Genomic DNA, 17336 nt, shown 5'->3' with positions numbered 1-17336 from the left:
CTTTGTTTTTGTAAGAAATTGGGATCCTTGGGGGGCGAGGTCAACTTTTTCCGGACGAGGTGAGAAGTGCAACTGTTTTCTGGCCGAGTCAATTGAGAAAGGAATTTCATATCAGCTTCGTTCTTTTTACCCCACCAGTTTACAGTTAATGGGACCTGTTACGCGCATTATCCCGTCCGACCGTACGAGACCGGCCCAGAGGCGTACATCGCGAATGAACTTTCTTCACTTTCACTATAAATTCTTCAGCTGAGGCAGAATTCAAACGCTTCTGACTTCATGAGATTACCAGAAAATTATAAAATAGAAGACTTTTCTATAATATCTAACGAGATTTCCATATATTAATGAAAACACATTTTGATACCAGCAGCAGCTTTCCACCTGTATTCCGGGTCCTTTCAAAACTTATCAGTTTCCTAATTGCGACGGTTTGAAACAAATCAAATGTGAACTTTTATATTCAAATTGTCCACCGATTAAAGGCGAAAACGCATTTATGCGATGATTTTGGGGAATACAATACATAGATAAGTAGTTAAGTAGATAGATAGGTAGGGAGAGAAAAGAGAGATAGAGACAGAAAGAGAGAGAGAGAGACAGACAGACAGACAGACAGAGACAGTCAGACAGAGAGAGACAAACAGACAGAGACAGACAGACAGAGAGAGAGAGAGAGAGAGACAGACAGACAGACAGACAGAGAGACAGACAGACAGACAGACAGTGAGAGGGAGAGTGTAAACAGTTGGAAGAGAAAAAGAGAAAGTTTAAATAAAAACTTATAATAAAAAATATAAATAGGTAGGGATAGATAAATAGATAAGTAGACATACATATACTAACAGATATATAGACAGTCAGAAAGATAAGAACAGAGATCAATAAGGATAATTAATATAATCTTTTAGATAAGTGAATACATACATTGGTAAGTAGATATGTGATATATAGATAGGTACAGATAGGGTTAGAGCGAGAGAGAGAGAGAGAGAGAGAGAGAGAGAGAGAGAGAGAGAATAAGAGTGAAAATAGTTGGAAGAGAAAAAGAGAGAGTTTAAATAAAAACTTATACTTATATCATTACTTACAAACAGTAAGAAATTATTATTGAGCACAAAATTTAAAATATCTCGGTATAATTTATGCTAGTTTTTCATCTTCAGTAGCGAGATACAACGGACTGCTATAATTTCATATCTGGCAAGGATGTTGCCAGGTTGTTTATTTATCTACTTACACGTATCACATCACGCTAATAGGCCCTTCTATTTCCAGTGCACCCATGCGTGTCTAAAACACTTATGTGCATTCTTAAAACAGACAATCTTAAACTTTATTCGTTAATTTTTTTATAGGAGCATTTATGATATATTTTTCTATTTTTGATTGCAATAAAGCACCCTAAAACTGCAGTTTTTACGTTTAGATCAGTTAACCCGTTGTTTTCCGTCTCCGTGAAAAAGGATTGACCCATATCCAGGGGTGGAAGTGATCTTATTCAAAAGGAACGTGAGACCTCTCAGCTCATGAACAATAGTTTCCTTTTGCCACCTCCCCAAGGCCACCATTGTTCGAAACGTTATAATTTCGTATTAATTAAAACCATTTACTATTGTCCACTTCGTTATTGATATTCGAGAAGTAATTTTTTGCATAGACGAAGAGACTAAGAATAGGCCTGTGGGTGTCTTGAATAGCTATCCTTGGTTTGGTACGAATTTACAAGCTAGTTTGGTTAAATTTATAATATGAGAACGATACAAGTTTATATTTTCGTTGTTGATGATCATTTTAGTATGCTTTCTGTGGGTAATACGAGGATTAGTACAATACAATAGTCCTATTTGATGAACATATAGTGGTTTTCCTCAAACCAATCTGAAGTCCAAATGGACGAATCTAACTCCAACATAACTTGCCGATTTGAAATTTTAGAAAAATAAAGCTCAACGTTAATTTTCCACCAGCCAGTGAAATATGTCAGCTAACCCGGAAATTGGTGGATAAATGAAAGGCGATACGACGAAGGGGGTGTTTTTCCCCCATCTTCCCCGTGCCGTTAATAGGTTCGGAAACTTTTCGGAGGCAATGGGGATGTCGTTCACCCAAAGGGCCGTTGCCCCAACCTGGCCTATATACAGGGTGATGCGATACACACGCGCACGGGCACAACCAAGGTTACTACCCTCTGCCCGTGGCACGACGAATCCTACCCCTGCAAGTGGCCCTTCTATCCAAAAAAATAAATAAAATAAACCTTTTAAAATGTCTTACAAAGGATAAATAAATAATCACATATAATTTTTTTATTGTAAATAAATTTGTACAGCAGTTATAAGAGGTATAAGTCATCAGAAGTCTTGTGAGGCTCATGTCTGGACAATGCTAAAAATAAAACAAATTATAACTATTTAAAAAAAACCCGAACATTAATTTTTTTAAATATCAATTACCCAGGACCAGGTTCTCCTCGGTCGTACGGGATGTCGACTTCCATGTCTTCGTCTTCTTCGTCCTGCGTCTCACTCTCTTCTTCTTCGTTCGAATCGTCATCGTCGTCGTCGTCTTCTTCCTCTTCTTCACCTCGCTGCAAATTTTTACATGTAATTGTGATTTTTTTAAAAATACGCGTTAGGTATTAATACCGTAATTAATATATAGGGTGGCTCTATAAATTATTTAATATCGAGATGATTTAATCGGTAGAAATAATGTACCTTGCATGTCCATGAAAGCCAATAAACTTTAAGACTCTGTTTACGTAGTACACATTATCTTATCATAAATAATGTTTATGTGTCAACACTTTAGCCGTAATTTTAGTCAGTTGTAATGGATTACAGTTGGAAATTTGAAAAGAAAACGTGCATTTTCGTTCTTAAGCTGATTTATTTAACGAATAGACAAAACATTGGGTCGAAAGATGTTTAAAACAAAGCTAGCCCAGATTAACAAAATAACCGATCTAATTCGGTAGCAAGTAACACTGAAAGAGAAAACATAAATAAATTAAAATTAAAAATAATAGTTGAGAAACTACCCATTGGCAGTACTCCAATGATACTGCAATTTTGTGTATTTAATTAAGACTTCTGTCACAGAATACCGCGGCCTTTTTAGTCAACGAGTTTCAGGGAATTCATAGGGATGAGATTTTCTGGATTTGAGGATTTATGATGATCGGGAGGGATTTTATTTGCTGTAACGAGAGCGTTACATCTTGAACAAACAAAAAATATGTCTGTACGGGTAGTTCAACACAAGGATTCTTTTTGGGCTTATGAATTTGGCAGTTTGGATGCGGTAGATACTGGACTGTTTGGCTGAACCACATACATCCAGTCCGTAAGTGCAAGGTGTTATAAAGCAGTCTTTTAGTTCTGGTGTCTGATAGGTCAGAATATTAATCAAGAAGTCATGAAAGAGCTCTGTTGGAATCATAACTTCTTGGCATTTTAGTCGTGTAGGTACAGGTTATTGTCCGCAATTAGGATGGAGATATTATTGAGGTAATTTGGAGGGATATTTCTGCTCAGAAGGTTATGTGGATGGACTGGACTCTAGTAATGTGAGGAGTTGACGGTTTTGAATGGAAACCACAAGATTTACTTTTTACAACGAAGCAGTATCGTCTGCAAGGTGGTTTGGGGATGGGACGTCAGCTGTGTACACCTGGTGTGGGTGCCAAAACGCCACCCTGAGGAATACCAGTATGAAAAGAATAATATGCGGACATCTGGTAGCTCTGATGCAAAAAGCAATCCCGAATGCCAAATTCGATCAAAACCTTGGTACTGCCCAACTCAACAAAGAAAGAGATAATGTCTAAAACCCAACGATACTGCTGGACAATTTGAGAGGCAGTTGCGAAAAGATGGTCAGGAATTTTGAGAATTAAGATTGGAAGAATTATTTTTTAATGAGAGCTTTTCTAATATTACCCAAATAAATAGACTTATTGGTCTATATGAGGTTTTACGAGTTGGATTTTTTTGGTTTAAGAAACATTTACAAGCCAAATCTGTCATTAATTTTGCATTATTTATCTGGAAAAATGTTTTGTCTGTATTAATATGTATATGCAGTGAAACCTACTCCTAAGGGACAGTACACTATTTTTTACCTCTTTAAGGTGCTGTCCTCCATAAAGAGATTTTTATCTTCCAATAAGACATAGCATTTGTATATGTATCCGAATAAATTAAAAAATTTGAACTTAAACTGGTATCCAGAAATGATATTGGATAATAATAATGGAGGTCCACTAAACCGAGGAGCCCCTTATCATTGGCTTTAAGGCATATAATTTTATTTTCTGTAAAGCTGCAACCATGCCAAAACCATCTATCGTTTTCAGCTATGTCAAAAAAAAATAAAAAAATACAAGAGCCACCCTATAATTAAAATTATTAAATATTATTGCCAGCTAAAAGGAAGCGTGTACTCGCTAATAAACATTTAACTATTTATTCAAGATCCAATCAGAAGTCAATATGCCCAAACTTTTTAAGACAGCTTCTTCATCCATCAACTCAATGATCAGCACTGACCATATGATCACTCATTACTTTTTTTTTCAAGATTTTAGCCCTAAACATGTTGAAATGTAAAAATATTATTTTCCTACATTCCTGCTTCGCAAAACAAATTCCTAGTATCTTTGGCAACTTTAAACTCAGTACAAAGTAAAGAAGTATGTTCTGATTTTAAATTTGATCTTATTTTGTTTTACTGTTTGATTATTTACATATTTATTACTTGTATAGGATCAAGAATTAAAGAGAGAGGATGAGACTGTCTGACAGATTATATTGGAATATATTTTTGAATTAATATCGAACAGAATCACATAAATGAATAATTGTTTAACCCCCATCAAGTACACACTACCTTTTTCTTTTCCAATTTCCATAACTAATGATACCAACTCACCGGAAATTATATGGAAATAAAAATTAAAAAACAGAAAAGTATGAAACAACATCTAAAAAATTGCAAAGTTCAAACAAATTCAAGACTGTTTGGAACAAATCTCATTCGGACAGGAGCGTAAAAAGTTCTTCGGGAAAGTCTTGTATTTGAGACGAAGCTAGGTTAAAGAACAATTCGGATTCGGGTGTACACGATCTTGTCTGCTGCAACTAATTTGTAAAAAAAAAGCAACATTAGGAATTTATATCTAAACTTATAATCGTTTGGATAGATATTTAAATGTCAGTATTGACAAACACTTATTACATTTGCAACTATTTATTCCCAAAATAATATTGTTTAAATTTAGGTCATTTAAATACAAAACAAAAATTATTCAGAAATCGTGAGATGCGGTCTGGGGTGATGTAGGTTTCAGAAAAACATTTTCTTTATCGTGCCAACGTTTCGATCTTTATTGAGATCATCTTCAAGGCCTGGGATTTACAAACATTGTTTACATTTAACAAATACATTTAGGATGTGGAAAAGTGTTTGTAAATCCCAGGCCCTGAAGATGATCTCAATAAAGATTGAAACGGTGGCACGATAAAGAAAATGTTTTTCTGAAACCTACATCACACCAGACCGCATCTCACGATCTCTGAATAATCATCGACTAACGGTCACTAATCACCACACAAAACAAAAATATAAATAGAACATTTACAGTTTTCTCTCAATTGTTTTTTTTTTGCAAAATCACCAAATGGGTTAAGGCTTCAACGCGCAAATAATTTTAATAAAAAATTTGGACATTAATTGTTCTTTATTTATTTAACTAAAATGGTAATTTCAGGGTAGCACTAATCGTATATTTTGAATATCTATAAGGACACTAATTCATAATATTTAGATGTACCGAAAAAGGTTTTGTTTTTACGCTGTCCCAAGCACATCACAGTAACTCAGAAGTTATAATAATAACAGATCAAACATGAAAATTTGTCCTTTTGTTAAAGACAGTGTCCATATTTCTTCAGCTTAAATTGGATTATTTCCAGCTTAGATGTTCCTTTGACCATTTGTTTGACAGGGACTATTTGATCTTTGATAACTCCTGACCCAATTTGAGATTTGTTTATATTATTTAAAAGCTTATTTGCTTATGTGTATTACAGGCTTTGGACAGACTTCGACCTATTTTCGGGACTGAAGGGTGTTAGCACATCAATTATATGTTAATTAAGTTTTTGCTTCTTTTCTAAATAAATTGTATATGCCAAAGTGCTTTTGAAAGATCCATTATTATTTTATCTTTTTTTCTTCTTTTTTCTGAAGGACAGGCTTTCCGCTGGTCCAACATTTCAATTTCAATCAATTTGGAGAATTTGAGGACACATTACACTTTGTAGAAACTTGTGCTGCATCTTGCTAGATCCAATGTGAAGATGTTTTTAAGTAATTATATTTTGGTAACAACCCTCGCACAAAATTTGCCAATTGCATATTGTGTCAGTTGATTTTTTTTTAAATTTTTTCTTTATTTTATTACTTATTAACTCAAAAGGAGGCCCCCAACCACCAAACCAAAAACTCATCATTTAGAAATTGAAAAAGAAAGTCATGATGTTTTAATAAATGATTGTATAAACATGTATAAATTTTCTGAGCTCAAAATGGTATTAAAATTAAACGGATTAACGATTTATGTGGAAAGGTTTTCAAATGTTTCTCCTCTAATTTGTTTATGCTTGGGGCAAATCAAAATATGCTCCTACGTTTCTACGGCCTGACAGTTTTCACATAGTGGTGACTCTTTCATCCCAAATCTATGCAAGTATGCTTTGCACATAGCATTGCTAGTTCGCAGCCGGCAAAATGAGCGACAGAAATCCTTGCTCACTCCCTCTTGGTCCCAGAAACCATGTAGTAGTATACCCTTCTGCCTCTGTCAAATTCAAATATTTACCCCTATCACTCTCTGCTGTCACCTGAGACCAGACTAGATTGTTTTAAGGGTTTCATAACTTCGATTAGACTTTATTTCTATTTCTGTGCCATCAAACGCTGCCTCTTTGGCTAATTCGTTAACTTTGTAATTCCCCCTTCATCCATCCAAAGTTTACTCGTTTACCTCGAAGTTGTAGCTTAACTTTTTTTAGAACAGATAAACTTATGGTGTCTGGTGGCATTCTAGTGAATCAGGGCCTCATCTTTCGCTATCATTTCTGCAGCAAATATCAACATGATCTTTGGAAGTTTAATTTTAATACTGTGGCTATTAGTTGGATCCCAAACTGCACAACCGACATTGCCATTAATTTTAGATTCGTCGGTTTAAAGACAATGAGCTCCCCGCCACTTTGACATTATTGATTCTTGAAGAATTTTGTTTATAATACTGGGGTCTGCATCTTTGAGCCCATCAAAAAAATGGGCCTTTACCTCAAAAAATAATATGTCATAATTCACTTTAAATACTCCCAATTTAGGATGCTCACATATGCAATAATGAGTGCTCAACATGAATTACTGGTGTTATCCCAGTGATCATAGACCAGTACATGGTTTTTCCTGATACAATGTGGTCTCGGTCTGTTGTCATGATCCTTTGGCCCATCGAGTACAAAATTGTCTTCTATAAAAATACTATACAGTATCCCATAACCTGTTGATTTGTTAATCCTAATCTGCGCTTGAAACCTTGACATTTGATGAATGGACCAAACTGAGAGGAAGCTTAGATTATGCTAAGTACTTTTTTCAAATATATTTACCTCTATTGCAGTTTTTCCTATTGGCAGGATGTCGGCATCTTTCTGCGTGATTTTGGCCAGCTGGAAACGAGAAAAAAGGCAGGTTTTTTGTTTGTTTTTTTTAATTTGAACTATTCCCATACCCAGTTTTTGTGTTCGTGCTCGAGTTGTATGAGTTCGGTTTCGTCGTTGCAAGGGCTGTCGACACTAAACCAAAGTGGGTCGATAATCCTCGGCACCAAATCCGGAAATAATGGGATCGACATTTCAACTCGAGACGGTAAAAAAAAATCCAAAATGATTAAAATTAGAAAAATTTGTGTTACAAACTCTACAAATAAACTTCGCCTCAAAGAGATAAACAAAACGTGAGGTTGCAATATGAAAACTGGAAGGTTGTAAAAAATAAACAGGAAGGTAATTGAGTGGTTATAAAAGCTTTGGTAGAAAGATGCTCGTCAAACACCTGCGGAGAACCACGAACAAATTCTTCTCATCTTTATATTCCGTGAGAATATTTTCTATTGTTTTATTTAAATAATTAAATAAATTAATCACGGACTAAAATATAATCTAAGTTCCAAATAAAATCAATCTACAAAATACATATCCAAACTTAATTGAACAAACTGCACAATTACTTTCATAGTATTTTTTACATTTTTCATTATGGAATCTATAAAATATGTTAATTAATTAAATTATAATATATGACATAAGTTAGAAAATCAATGAAATTATGAGAAAGTATGATAGAGAAATTGATGTGAAGGTGTGCAACAAAGTAAGTGAATCAGGATTTTTCAGTAAGTGATTTGACTCATTAAGTCACTGAATTGTTGAATTAGTAAAGCAAAGCAATTCTTGTCATACAGGATAGCTTAGATTGGATTAAATTAGAAAAGGAATCAGCCTCTTTTCAACCTGCACGCCACGCTCAGTATTGGTCCATTGTACGTGTGTATTGTCTAAAACACCTCATTAAGTTTAAGGCTTTTTATCAGACCCAAAGTTTTTTCAAGGACTCCCGTGTTTATTCGTCAGGCCTTAATTCCTCCTCTCCCAGGAGTAGGAGTCTCAGTCTGCACAGGCCTTCACACCAACAGATACATAGGACATGTCTCCCTGTTTCTTCCTTCAGGCTGCTCCGACCTTTTAAATATGCCTCCAGGATCTGTAATACTACCGTCATTCTTGTTTAATTCTGCCGATGGTCCTTTGATGAACTTTTTGCAATTTTCAAGACAGAATTTTGGACTTGTTGCTAAGATCCAGTTTTCAGTCTTTTAAAAATTGGTCATTTTAGGAGGGAATTGCAAAAGGAGATGCAGCCCAATAATTGTTCCCAGTCAACATCTCAGAAACCCAACTTATCCACCTACACTCAGGTGCATTGAATGGGGGGGGGGAATTTGTGACAAAAGATTGAATTTGGTCATCATCAACAGTTAAAAACCAGAGCCTTTTGCGTCCTCCAAATCAATCCACTTCTGAACGTAGTAAACCACTTATGGCCTTTTCTCATAAGGCGTCATCACCATACACATCAAAAGGTTAATAAGTCAGTTTCTTTATGACCTGTGCACCATGATCAGTAATGATCTATTGTGCAGTCATCATTGTTATCTAAGCTCCTTATTAAGTTCCTAAAGCTTTTTCAAGGACTCCCGTGTATATGCATCATGACAATACTTTTCCTCCTCCAGAAGTAGATAACTCAACTTTCATAAGCCTTCACACCAAAAGGGGACATGTTCTGCTGTTCCTTCTTCTTCCTGGCAATGCCTGCATATGTTTGTTTTTGCTGCTGTGACCTTATACCTTATGGCTCCTGAGTCTGGAGGACTACTTTTGTTCTTGTTCTATATGTGATGGTCTTTATGAACTTTTGCATTGTCCTTGAATGCGTTCTGAAAACGTATTTTTAACCCGCTCTGATGGATCTTTGTTTTTGGCAGTTTGAAAAGCTACAAAAGAGTTCATTGTCGATAGGTGGCCAATTCAAAGAGATTCATTAATCTTCTAAAAATGAAGGCAAAGAAACTCCTCTCTCATGAGGAAAGATTTGACAAAAATTATAGCCTCTATACTGGCCACTGCTATTTTAAATACGATCAAAAGAATATGTGGAAAACAGACACAGAAATATGTTAATGTCACAAACAGTCAACACAACAAAATAAATCACTCACATTCATCATTGAACTTGTTCACCCTGCAAAACAGTCACTAAGGATTTTTTTTAAATAGATTTCTCCCAATTTACAGCAAAATGAAAACCTTAATGAAAGGCAGAAGAAAATAATGGAGAAAGGTTTACCAAAGAAAAAGCCTATAGAAGGCGTACAAGAGATTGTACTTGTTGTCTCAGGGAAAGGAGGAGTTGGAAAATCCACAACTTCCGGTGATTTAATTTAATTTAATTATTTTTATGTTTATGGTCAAATGTTTTTTGTTTTAGTCAATTTAGCAACTGCAATGGCGCAGACTAAAAATGTAGAAGTTGGCCTTCTTGACGCAGATGTTTTTGGTCCCTCAATACCTTTGATGATGAAGTTAAATGATTCACCTTTGTTAAATAATGGTAGTAAACTAAAAGAAATTTATTTTACAAGAGTTCATATTTTTTTAAATATTTTTATAGATAATAAGATGATACCTCTTAAAAACTATGGTGTTAAATGGTAAGAGAATTTTTCTTCATTATTTAAAATAATATTATTTAAGTGAAAACAAATTCATTTCAGTATGTCAATGGGATTTTTAGTAACAGAGAAATCGGCAGTGATATGGCGTGGGTTGATGGTAATGAGTGCCCTGGATAAGCTGATGCGACATGTCGACTGGAGTCCAACGTATTGCCTTTTCGTCGACACGCCTCCAGGGACGGGTGACACTCTGTTAACTCTTATACAAAACCTGCCTATCTCTGGTGTAATCATGGTGACAACACCGCAAAAGGCGGCTGTTCAAGTAACGAGGAGGGGCGCCACAATGCTTGAGAAACTCGGGATCCCGATCATAGGTCTCGTGTCGAACATGAGTTCAGTCCAATGCCCTCAGTGCAACAGCTCGATCCCGGTTTTTGGAAACGAAGCGAAATCTCTCGCAGACGAATTGAGTAAATTTTTACATTTCACCATAAATCCTTGTAGACTCATGGCCCTATCTCACTAGTTTTGTCTTATTTTGTTTGAAGATGACATAATGCCAAAATAAAAAAGGAAGTCGCGATAGCTCAAGTGGTAGAGCAGCGGCGTATCTAGCCGAAGATCGTGGGTTCGAATCCCGCTCGTGACACTGACTTTTTATCTCAACTAAAAACCTAAATTAATTGAATGATATTAATTGGTCAAGCAGACCACGAAAAATAGTGAATTTAATGAGTTAAAATGAAGTATACTTCATTAAAGCTCTCCATAGCAATCTCATTTTTCGCCAAGAATCAAATAGATTACACGACATTTGAAAAATGGCAAAAAGGAGGGAAAATTCAAAAAGGTGGGGTTGAGATGGGAAGTTAGTGTGCGAGCGGATCAAAGTCACGATAGCTCAAGTGGTAGAGTAGCAGCGTATCAAACCGAAGGTCGTGGGTTCGAATCCCGCTCGTGGCACTGACTTTTTTTTATCTCAACTAAAACCCTTAATTAATTGAATAATGCCAAAAGTGCAACAGACAAAACCAGCGAGGACAGGCATACCAGGATATCAAATTAATCCTTAACACCACAGGTATATCCCCAAACATACATTTCTTAACTCCGTTAGTTACCTTTTGTACCAAGGCCTCTTCCGAAATTGAGCTTCTTTTTGACCATTGCTAACAATTTTTTGGTTAAGTGATCAATCTATTGAGGCCTTAAATACTGCTCCAATTTTCTACCACCTTGTTGTACTTGAAATACTGTCTGTAATTTATGTAATAATAGTGCCATATAGGTGTTCTGTATGCGACTGAGATGTACCTGTGGTATCAGGGGGGGGGGGGTTAAAGGTCACACACTTCACTATATTTCAAATTAATTTTTCTGTTATACTTTTTATTTAGACATCCCCCTACTTGCTGAAATTCCGGTAGATTCGGATATATCGAGAGGATCCGATCTAGGGACGCCATCCATAATTTCCAGTCCCAACAGTATCCAAGTAATTGCTAATTTTCTAATTATTTATAAATAATATATTTGATACTATTAATTTAATTTTTTTAGGCCAATATTTATAAGAAGTTAGCAGATGATGTTCTTACATTTTTCAAAAAAAGGTGAAAATAGTTATTTCTTACTTGTTTAATAAAATTGTTATTAATCAATAGGCTTTGCCTTAATTTTATATAATTTTAAATTATTTATTGCTACCATTATATGTTAATTTATGGGCACCACTAGAATTGACATGGCGACGTCATGATTTTGCTTTCATTCAAGCCCAGAGTACTTACTGATGAACTTTTTTCCCCCAGAAAACCTCCCATGGGTTGATACAATCATTGCTGTTATGACCCCCATAAAAAAATAAATAAATGAAAAACTTAAGTGTAATTAATTATAATGTTTTATTATATACAACATTAAATACACATGGAATTAGGAAATAAATAGTTCTTACTTTTAAATATTTACAAAAAGGTACAATGTAAGGTTGAATTTTTTTTCTTGCTAAACAGAAACAAATCTAAATCCTCACTTTTCACCAATTTTCTTGATAATATAAGCCATTTCGCGCATGTTTGCGTTTGTGCGAATCGAGACTTTGTCGAAGTGGGTCCTGCTCGCCCTAAAACCTGCGTTCCTCAGCTCGTTTATAATCTTATTCATCGTCACTTGCTGTTCAGACCTCGGGTGGTGCTTGTGGACATTGTAGTAAAAAGGTGGCGAGGAAACATGATCCATCTTCATCCTCTTGCCGCCAACGTTGTCATCCTCTTTCGACGGGCATCTGCAACATTTAATTATAAGTTGTAATTTTTTTTGTTGGGGGAGAGCATAAATTTGTTATCGTACTTTGACTCTTCGAGTATGGTTTTGAGCTCTTTCTCCAAAAACTGGTCACCGACGAGGCCACGGAATAACATCCGGTCGATAAAGTCTCTGTCGAAGAGATCGCCTGACCACAAAGGGCCCAACACCTGACACGTCTCTCCCGGTGCGTTTTTCGAACACTCACATGGGAGTTTGACTGAATTGTGATCTAAATGGACAAAAATTATACTAAATCTACATTGTAAAACTTAACTTCATATAAGAATATATTTTTATATTACAGTCTGTGAAAAAGTACCCAAAACAAACAGAAAATCATTATTGAATTCTTCCATTTTCAAACTAATTTTTAGGTTAAAATATATTATTGACAAACATTAAACATGGATCACATTAAGAATTATTTTCTTTGATAGTATTCACCATTCAATAAAATTAAGTATATTACGTACTAACAAACTAATCCATTTTTTCTTTATTTATTTGTTGAATGGCAACAATTGTAAGACTTTTTCACAGCACTGTATTCATGGAATTAAATCACTTGTGATTTTTTAAATTAATTAAAATTTTTTTTAATTTCATCTCACATCTTCATTGGAACAGCATTATGAAAATCATGACATCGGTGTGAGTTTTGGGTTCTTATGGCACTTCAATCTTGTGAAGTATTGCATTCAGAAAATCATCGCGATGACGATGAGACCCATTCATTCTCCTTTAAACAGCATTGCTAAAATCATATTAACACATTCTTGAATGTTTTTCAGGTTAAATTTATTTCTTAATTACTCTTTTTTTTCCTCTCAAATAAAATATTGACGATCTGAAGGGTATGATTAATTTTTAAATTATACATTACTGTGAAAAAGCCCCTAAATGAATGCATAGTCCAATGATAATAAGTCAAATAACTGTATTAGTTGTTTTTTTAATTTGATTGGTAAATAAGTTCGCTCAGTTTTTATCTTTTTTTAGTAAATTATTAAATTGACTTGTTTTATTAATGGCCTCTTGTCAACTTAACCGATTCCATCACATTCATAAAACAAGTGAGATTTACTACTAAAAAAACCGATCCTAATTATTTTTGATAACCTCCTTGTTAACGAAGGTCACAGTGGATAGTAAGATCTGCAGCCATCAGAATAAGGGATAATCGGAAGTTACGAAGTGTGGCAAAACTCCCAACCAAGTTTTTACTAGCTCGAACTCACGAACAATGTGTGGGTTCTTAATTCCTCGCAGCTGCCCTGAGGGCAATTAATAAAGTCCAGGGCTGTTTGTGAAGCGTTGAAGCCCTGTCAGACAACACAGGGGAAGGAACAACAAAGAGGTCGATCAATTGGGCCAAGTAAAGTTAAATGACGACGCCTGCCAAAAATGTCGATCCATCAAACAATGGATTAAAAATAATTCTTATTTTTAATGGGATTGCACTCCATGACAGAAGTATGCAATTTTACACTGATACACAATCAACCAAGCTACTTAGCACATCGATTGAAATGAGATCACACATGACAGAATAGATTCTGAGATTTTCTGTCATAGTTATTATTGATAAATTTAATGTTACTGGGGTAGTAATGCTCCTAGAAGTAAATATAACTCATGTTTTGTTTTGTAACACTTACCTACGGGAAATTCAGTTTCGGGAGGGTAGAATACACGCTCTTCACAGACCATGCAGTGTTTGAGGGAGCGTATTTCTTCCTTGATAACTCTGTTCGCCAATGACGCTCCATTCAAACACATAATGGCGACTGTGAAGGTGCTCTTGTACACAGCACATAGTAGGACTCGTATCGCTCTGTCATGTCTCGCTGCAGACCTTGAATTATGATTCATTTATTTTCAAGACTGTCCTTTTAGATTGGACGGGTTACCTAGCGAGCGCGGCGATGAACAGGCGTATCCCAAGCTCAGCCGCATAAGTCGTCCTTGTAATGCGGCCTCCGTAACGCCTAAAAGCAACATTGTTGTCTCCACCGTGGAGTGAACTGTCATCATTGGTCGTCACTACAAAAATCCCCTGCCTTGAAATATTCCTAACAGCTGCATCAAAGCACTGAGCAGCTTCTGTTTTACAATCCAAATATCTAAAATAAATGTTACGTAAATTACCAGTTCAATATTTTTTGTAAAATTTGCATTTACACAAAATTATATCCACGCTCGTGCAAGAGGACGCAGGGGTCTTTGTTTGCTACGCAGACTTTGAGGTTGTTGAGTGAAGCATTCCGCTCGATCAGCTCAGCAATCTGCGCTTCACAGTTATTGACGACAACATCGATGCTTGAACCAAACGTCAACTTCCAGAACAGGCCATTGCCCCCGCAATCGCTCACGACGTCCACACATCGCACAGGTGTTTTCACGGAAGCACCGCTCTCAATATACTCCTGGAGGATGGATATCACCAAAAATCTGGAAAATACCCACACAAAAAAAGGGTAGAAAACACCCATCCAGTGTTGGCAACGTGGGGTAAACCATGGTCTTGACAGTCCAGCCACCAAGTTTGGGCTCCAGGGGCTGTCAACAGCTAGGTCATTTTAGCCCCAAATGTAAACAGTTCCGAAATCCTCACTCCCCTTAAATATATTCTTACTTATTTACATACCATTCACCAGGACAATGGAGTACTCGACATTCCTTAATCACCCTTCATATAACTAACTTAATTGATGGGTTACTCTATATTCCACCATCGACCCTCTCACACCACATTCATGATAATAAATACATTCACTTCCAACACGACCTAAAGGATGTATAAACACACATTATACAACTAACCTAATCAACTGTCAATGGGGTATTCGATATTCTGCCATCGACCTTCTCACATCACACATTTGTGCTAATAAATACATTTACTCCCCACACAATCTCTACACACATTATACAACTAGCCTAATTGAGGGGCGATGGGTACTCAATATTCTGCCATTCTGCCCATTGACAACACATGCTAGGTACACAAAACTATCGGTACTATATACAAGAAAACAACCTTTTCCTATAAAAATTGGAACTGGGGGCCCATTCTCTGGGGATTATCATATTGGGTGGCATTCCTTCACACTCTCAGAGCATCTATGAAGCCAAGGAGTTGGAGCCTTTGATTAGGTGGGTCTCATCGAGCAAACTTTCTCTTCATGCCTGACATACTCAGGCTTTGACCCAAAAATAATTGTCCAATGTGTCAAACTCGCATGGCATATTGTTAATCAGGTGAGGATGACCATTTTTCTACAAGATCCTCCAAGGGCCAACTATCGATATTGCTCTTGATACACAAAAGCTTCTCCAATCTGGCCCACCACACTGCCTTTTAAACGTGTATTTTAATCATGGTGTTCGGGAGGATGGTCCAGCCTTAGCAACCTGAGCTTTGACGGATACACAGACCACAATCACAGTTTTGCTGCTCCAGTTCATGGTATCGGTGATTACTGATCTTAACACAGGTGTATAAAATTTTAATTTGGCTCTCACATTATTTTAAAATTCTTTACCAACGTTGTGCAAGCGACTTTTACACACAGTGCCATATGATATGTTGTTATGTAATATGACCATTTAATGATCAAACGCAACATAGTGCAATGTCATCCTTAATCATAACAAGGAACTCGTCGAATGTTAAAACTTGCTATAAATGCAAATGATCAATGTGTAAAACACATTTCATGCAGTTTGGTATTGTATTCGAACTATTTTAGAGATAAAGGTTGTTTAAATAATGTCAATTTTCATTTAATTGTGTTACAACCATGACATTGTTTACTGCATTGACAGTTAAGTTGGTCTTTTCGGGTTGGCTTTGTATGAACAATAATCAACAGGCATTAGACGTCATTACATCAAGAGAGAGGGTTGGGGGGAGGCTGAAGAATTCAAGGGAGTCGTGATTGAAGACACGAAGGTGTTAAAAATTAATATTCAACCTTCATAGAAAATTTTTATTAGGTGGAAGTAAGATGTCAAGCAGTCAGCTAATGGAAAATATTGACGAAGATTAAGTATTGATTGAAGAATTAAGTGTAGATGCTTCACCTGTTGAATTTGTGGCTCTTGAATGGAAAAGAATCGTAGAATGTCTTGTCGTGTGCTTCATTTACGTCGCACTTCGATCCGTTTTCCGACTGGGAATCTTCGGTGAACTGGTCGCATTCGCTCATGCTTCGTCCTTGGGTGATCTGGCTTATTCGACTCTTCCCATAGCCACGGGTGAGACGAGGGTCGATCCTGCAGAAAACCCCGTACGTGTCCAATAAGTGACAGTTTTTGAGGATGTGTTAAAACCGAAAACGCTGGACACTGGGCTTGTGGGTTTTGTTGATACGTATCGATGTCAACGGTCAACGTCGATTCTGGGCTTTCGATCTGGCTCGATGCCTTCTGCAGAAGTTCTATTTGCAACGGCAGCTGAACAGAGTGCACTGGTGGTAAAACTTAGCGCTCTTCTGACTGACATGTGCATTGTGCACATCATTTGCTTAACTATCAAGAGAATATTGCACAAACCATTATATTATATATTAACGATCCTCTTTTGACAGGTCAAAGGTTGATCTTTATCTATGCAGGTTGATCACGTCAAGATTGAAGTATTAGGTACAAAGTACTTTATGCAAGTTCCCCAGCATTGCTGATACAAACCGTCTATACA

The 17336-nt window shown here is 36.2% G+C and overlaps 3 protein-coding genes across 3 annotated transcripts; 1 reads left to right on the top strand and 2 right to left on the bottom strand.

Moving 5' to 3' along the window:
* Positions 1 to 2294: 2294 nt before the first annotated feature.
* LOC106667838 (anaphase-promoting complex subunit 15B) lies at positions 2295 to 8057 on the bottom strand. Its single transcript, XM_014396045.2, has 4 exons — positions 7817 to 8057; positions 7695 to 7754; positions 2457 to 2590; positions 2295 to 2388 (listed from the first exon to the last, which is right to left on the bottom strand). The coding sequence occupies exons 1-4, from the start codon at positions 7937 to 7939 to the stop codon at positions 2373 to 2375; spliced, it is 333 nt and encodes a 110-aa protein (XP_014251531.1). The 5' UTR covers positions 7940 to 8057; the 3' UTR covers positions 2295 to 2372.
* Positions 8058 to 8073: 16 nt separating this feature from the next.
* Positions 8074 to 12204, top strand: LOC106667837 (iron-sulfur protein NUBPL). Its single transcript, XM_014396044.2, has 7 exons — positions 8074 to 8181; positions 9942 to 10077; positions 10135 to 10257; positions 10318 to 10357; positions 10421 to 10794; positions 11722 to 11819; positions 11885 to 12204. The coding sequence occupies exons 1-7, from the start codon at positions 8125 to 8127 to the stop codon at positions 11939 to 11941; spliced, it is 885 nt and encodes a 294-aa protein (XP_014251530.1). The 5' UTR covers positions 8074 to 8124; the 3' UTR covers positions 11942 to 12204.
* LOC106667836 (TRMT1-like protein) lies at positions 12130 to 17063 on the bottom strand. Its single transcript, XM_014396042.2, has 6 exons — positions 16721 to 17063; positions 14816 to 15085; positions 14545 to 14757; positions 14293 to 14489; positions 12677 to 12863; positions 12130 to 12611 (listed from the first exon to the last, which is right to left on the bottom strand). Exons 1-6 carry the CDS (start codon positions 16843 to 16845, stop codon positions 12356 to 12358), a joined length of 1248 nt encoding a protein of 415 aa, XP_014251528.1. The 5' UTR covers positions 16846 to 17063; the 3' UTR covers positions 12130 to 12355.
* Between the last annotated feature and the right edge of the window lie 273 nt (positions 17064 to 17336).

Source organism: Cimex lectularius, unplaced genomic scaffold (genome assembly GCF_000648675.2).
Source record: "Cimex lectularius strain Harlan isolate CLEC.00 unplaced genomic scaffold, Clec_2.1 scaffold95, whole genome shotgun sequence".
Lineage (NCBI taxonomy): Eukaryota > Metazoa > Arthropoda > Insecta > Hemiptera > Cimicidae > Cimex > Cimex lectularius.
The sequence above is the reverse complement of the archived record's forward strand: the minus strand, read 5'-3'. Positions and strand labels throughout refer to the sequence as shown.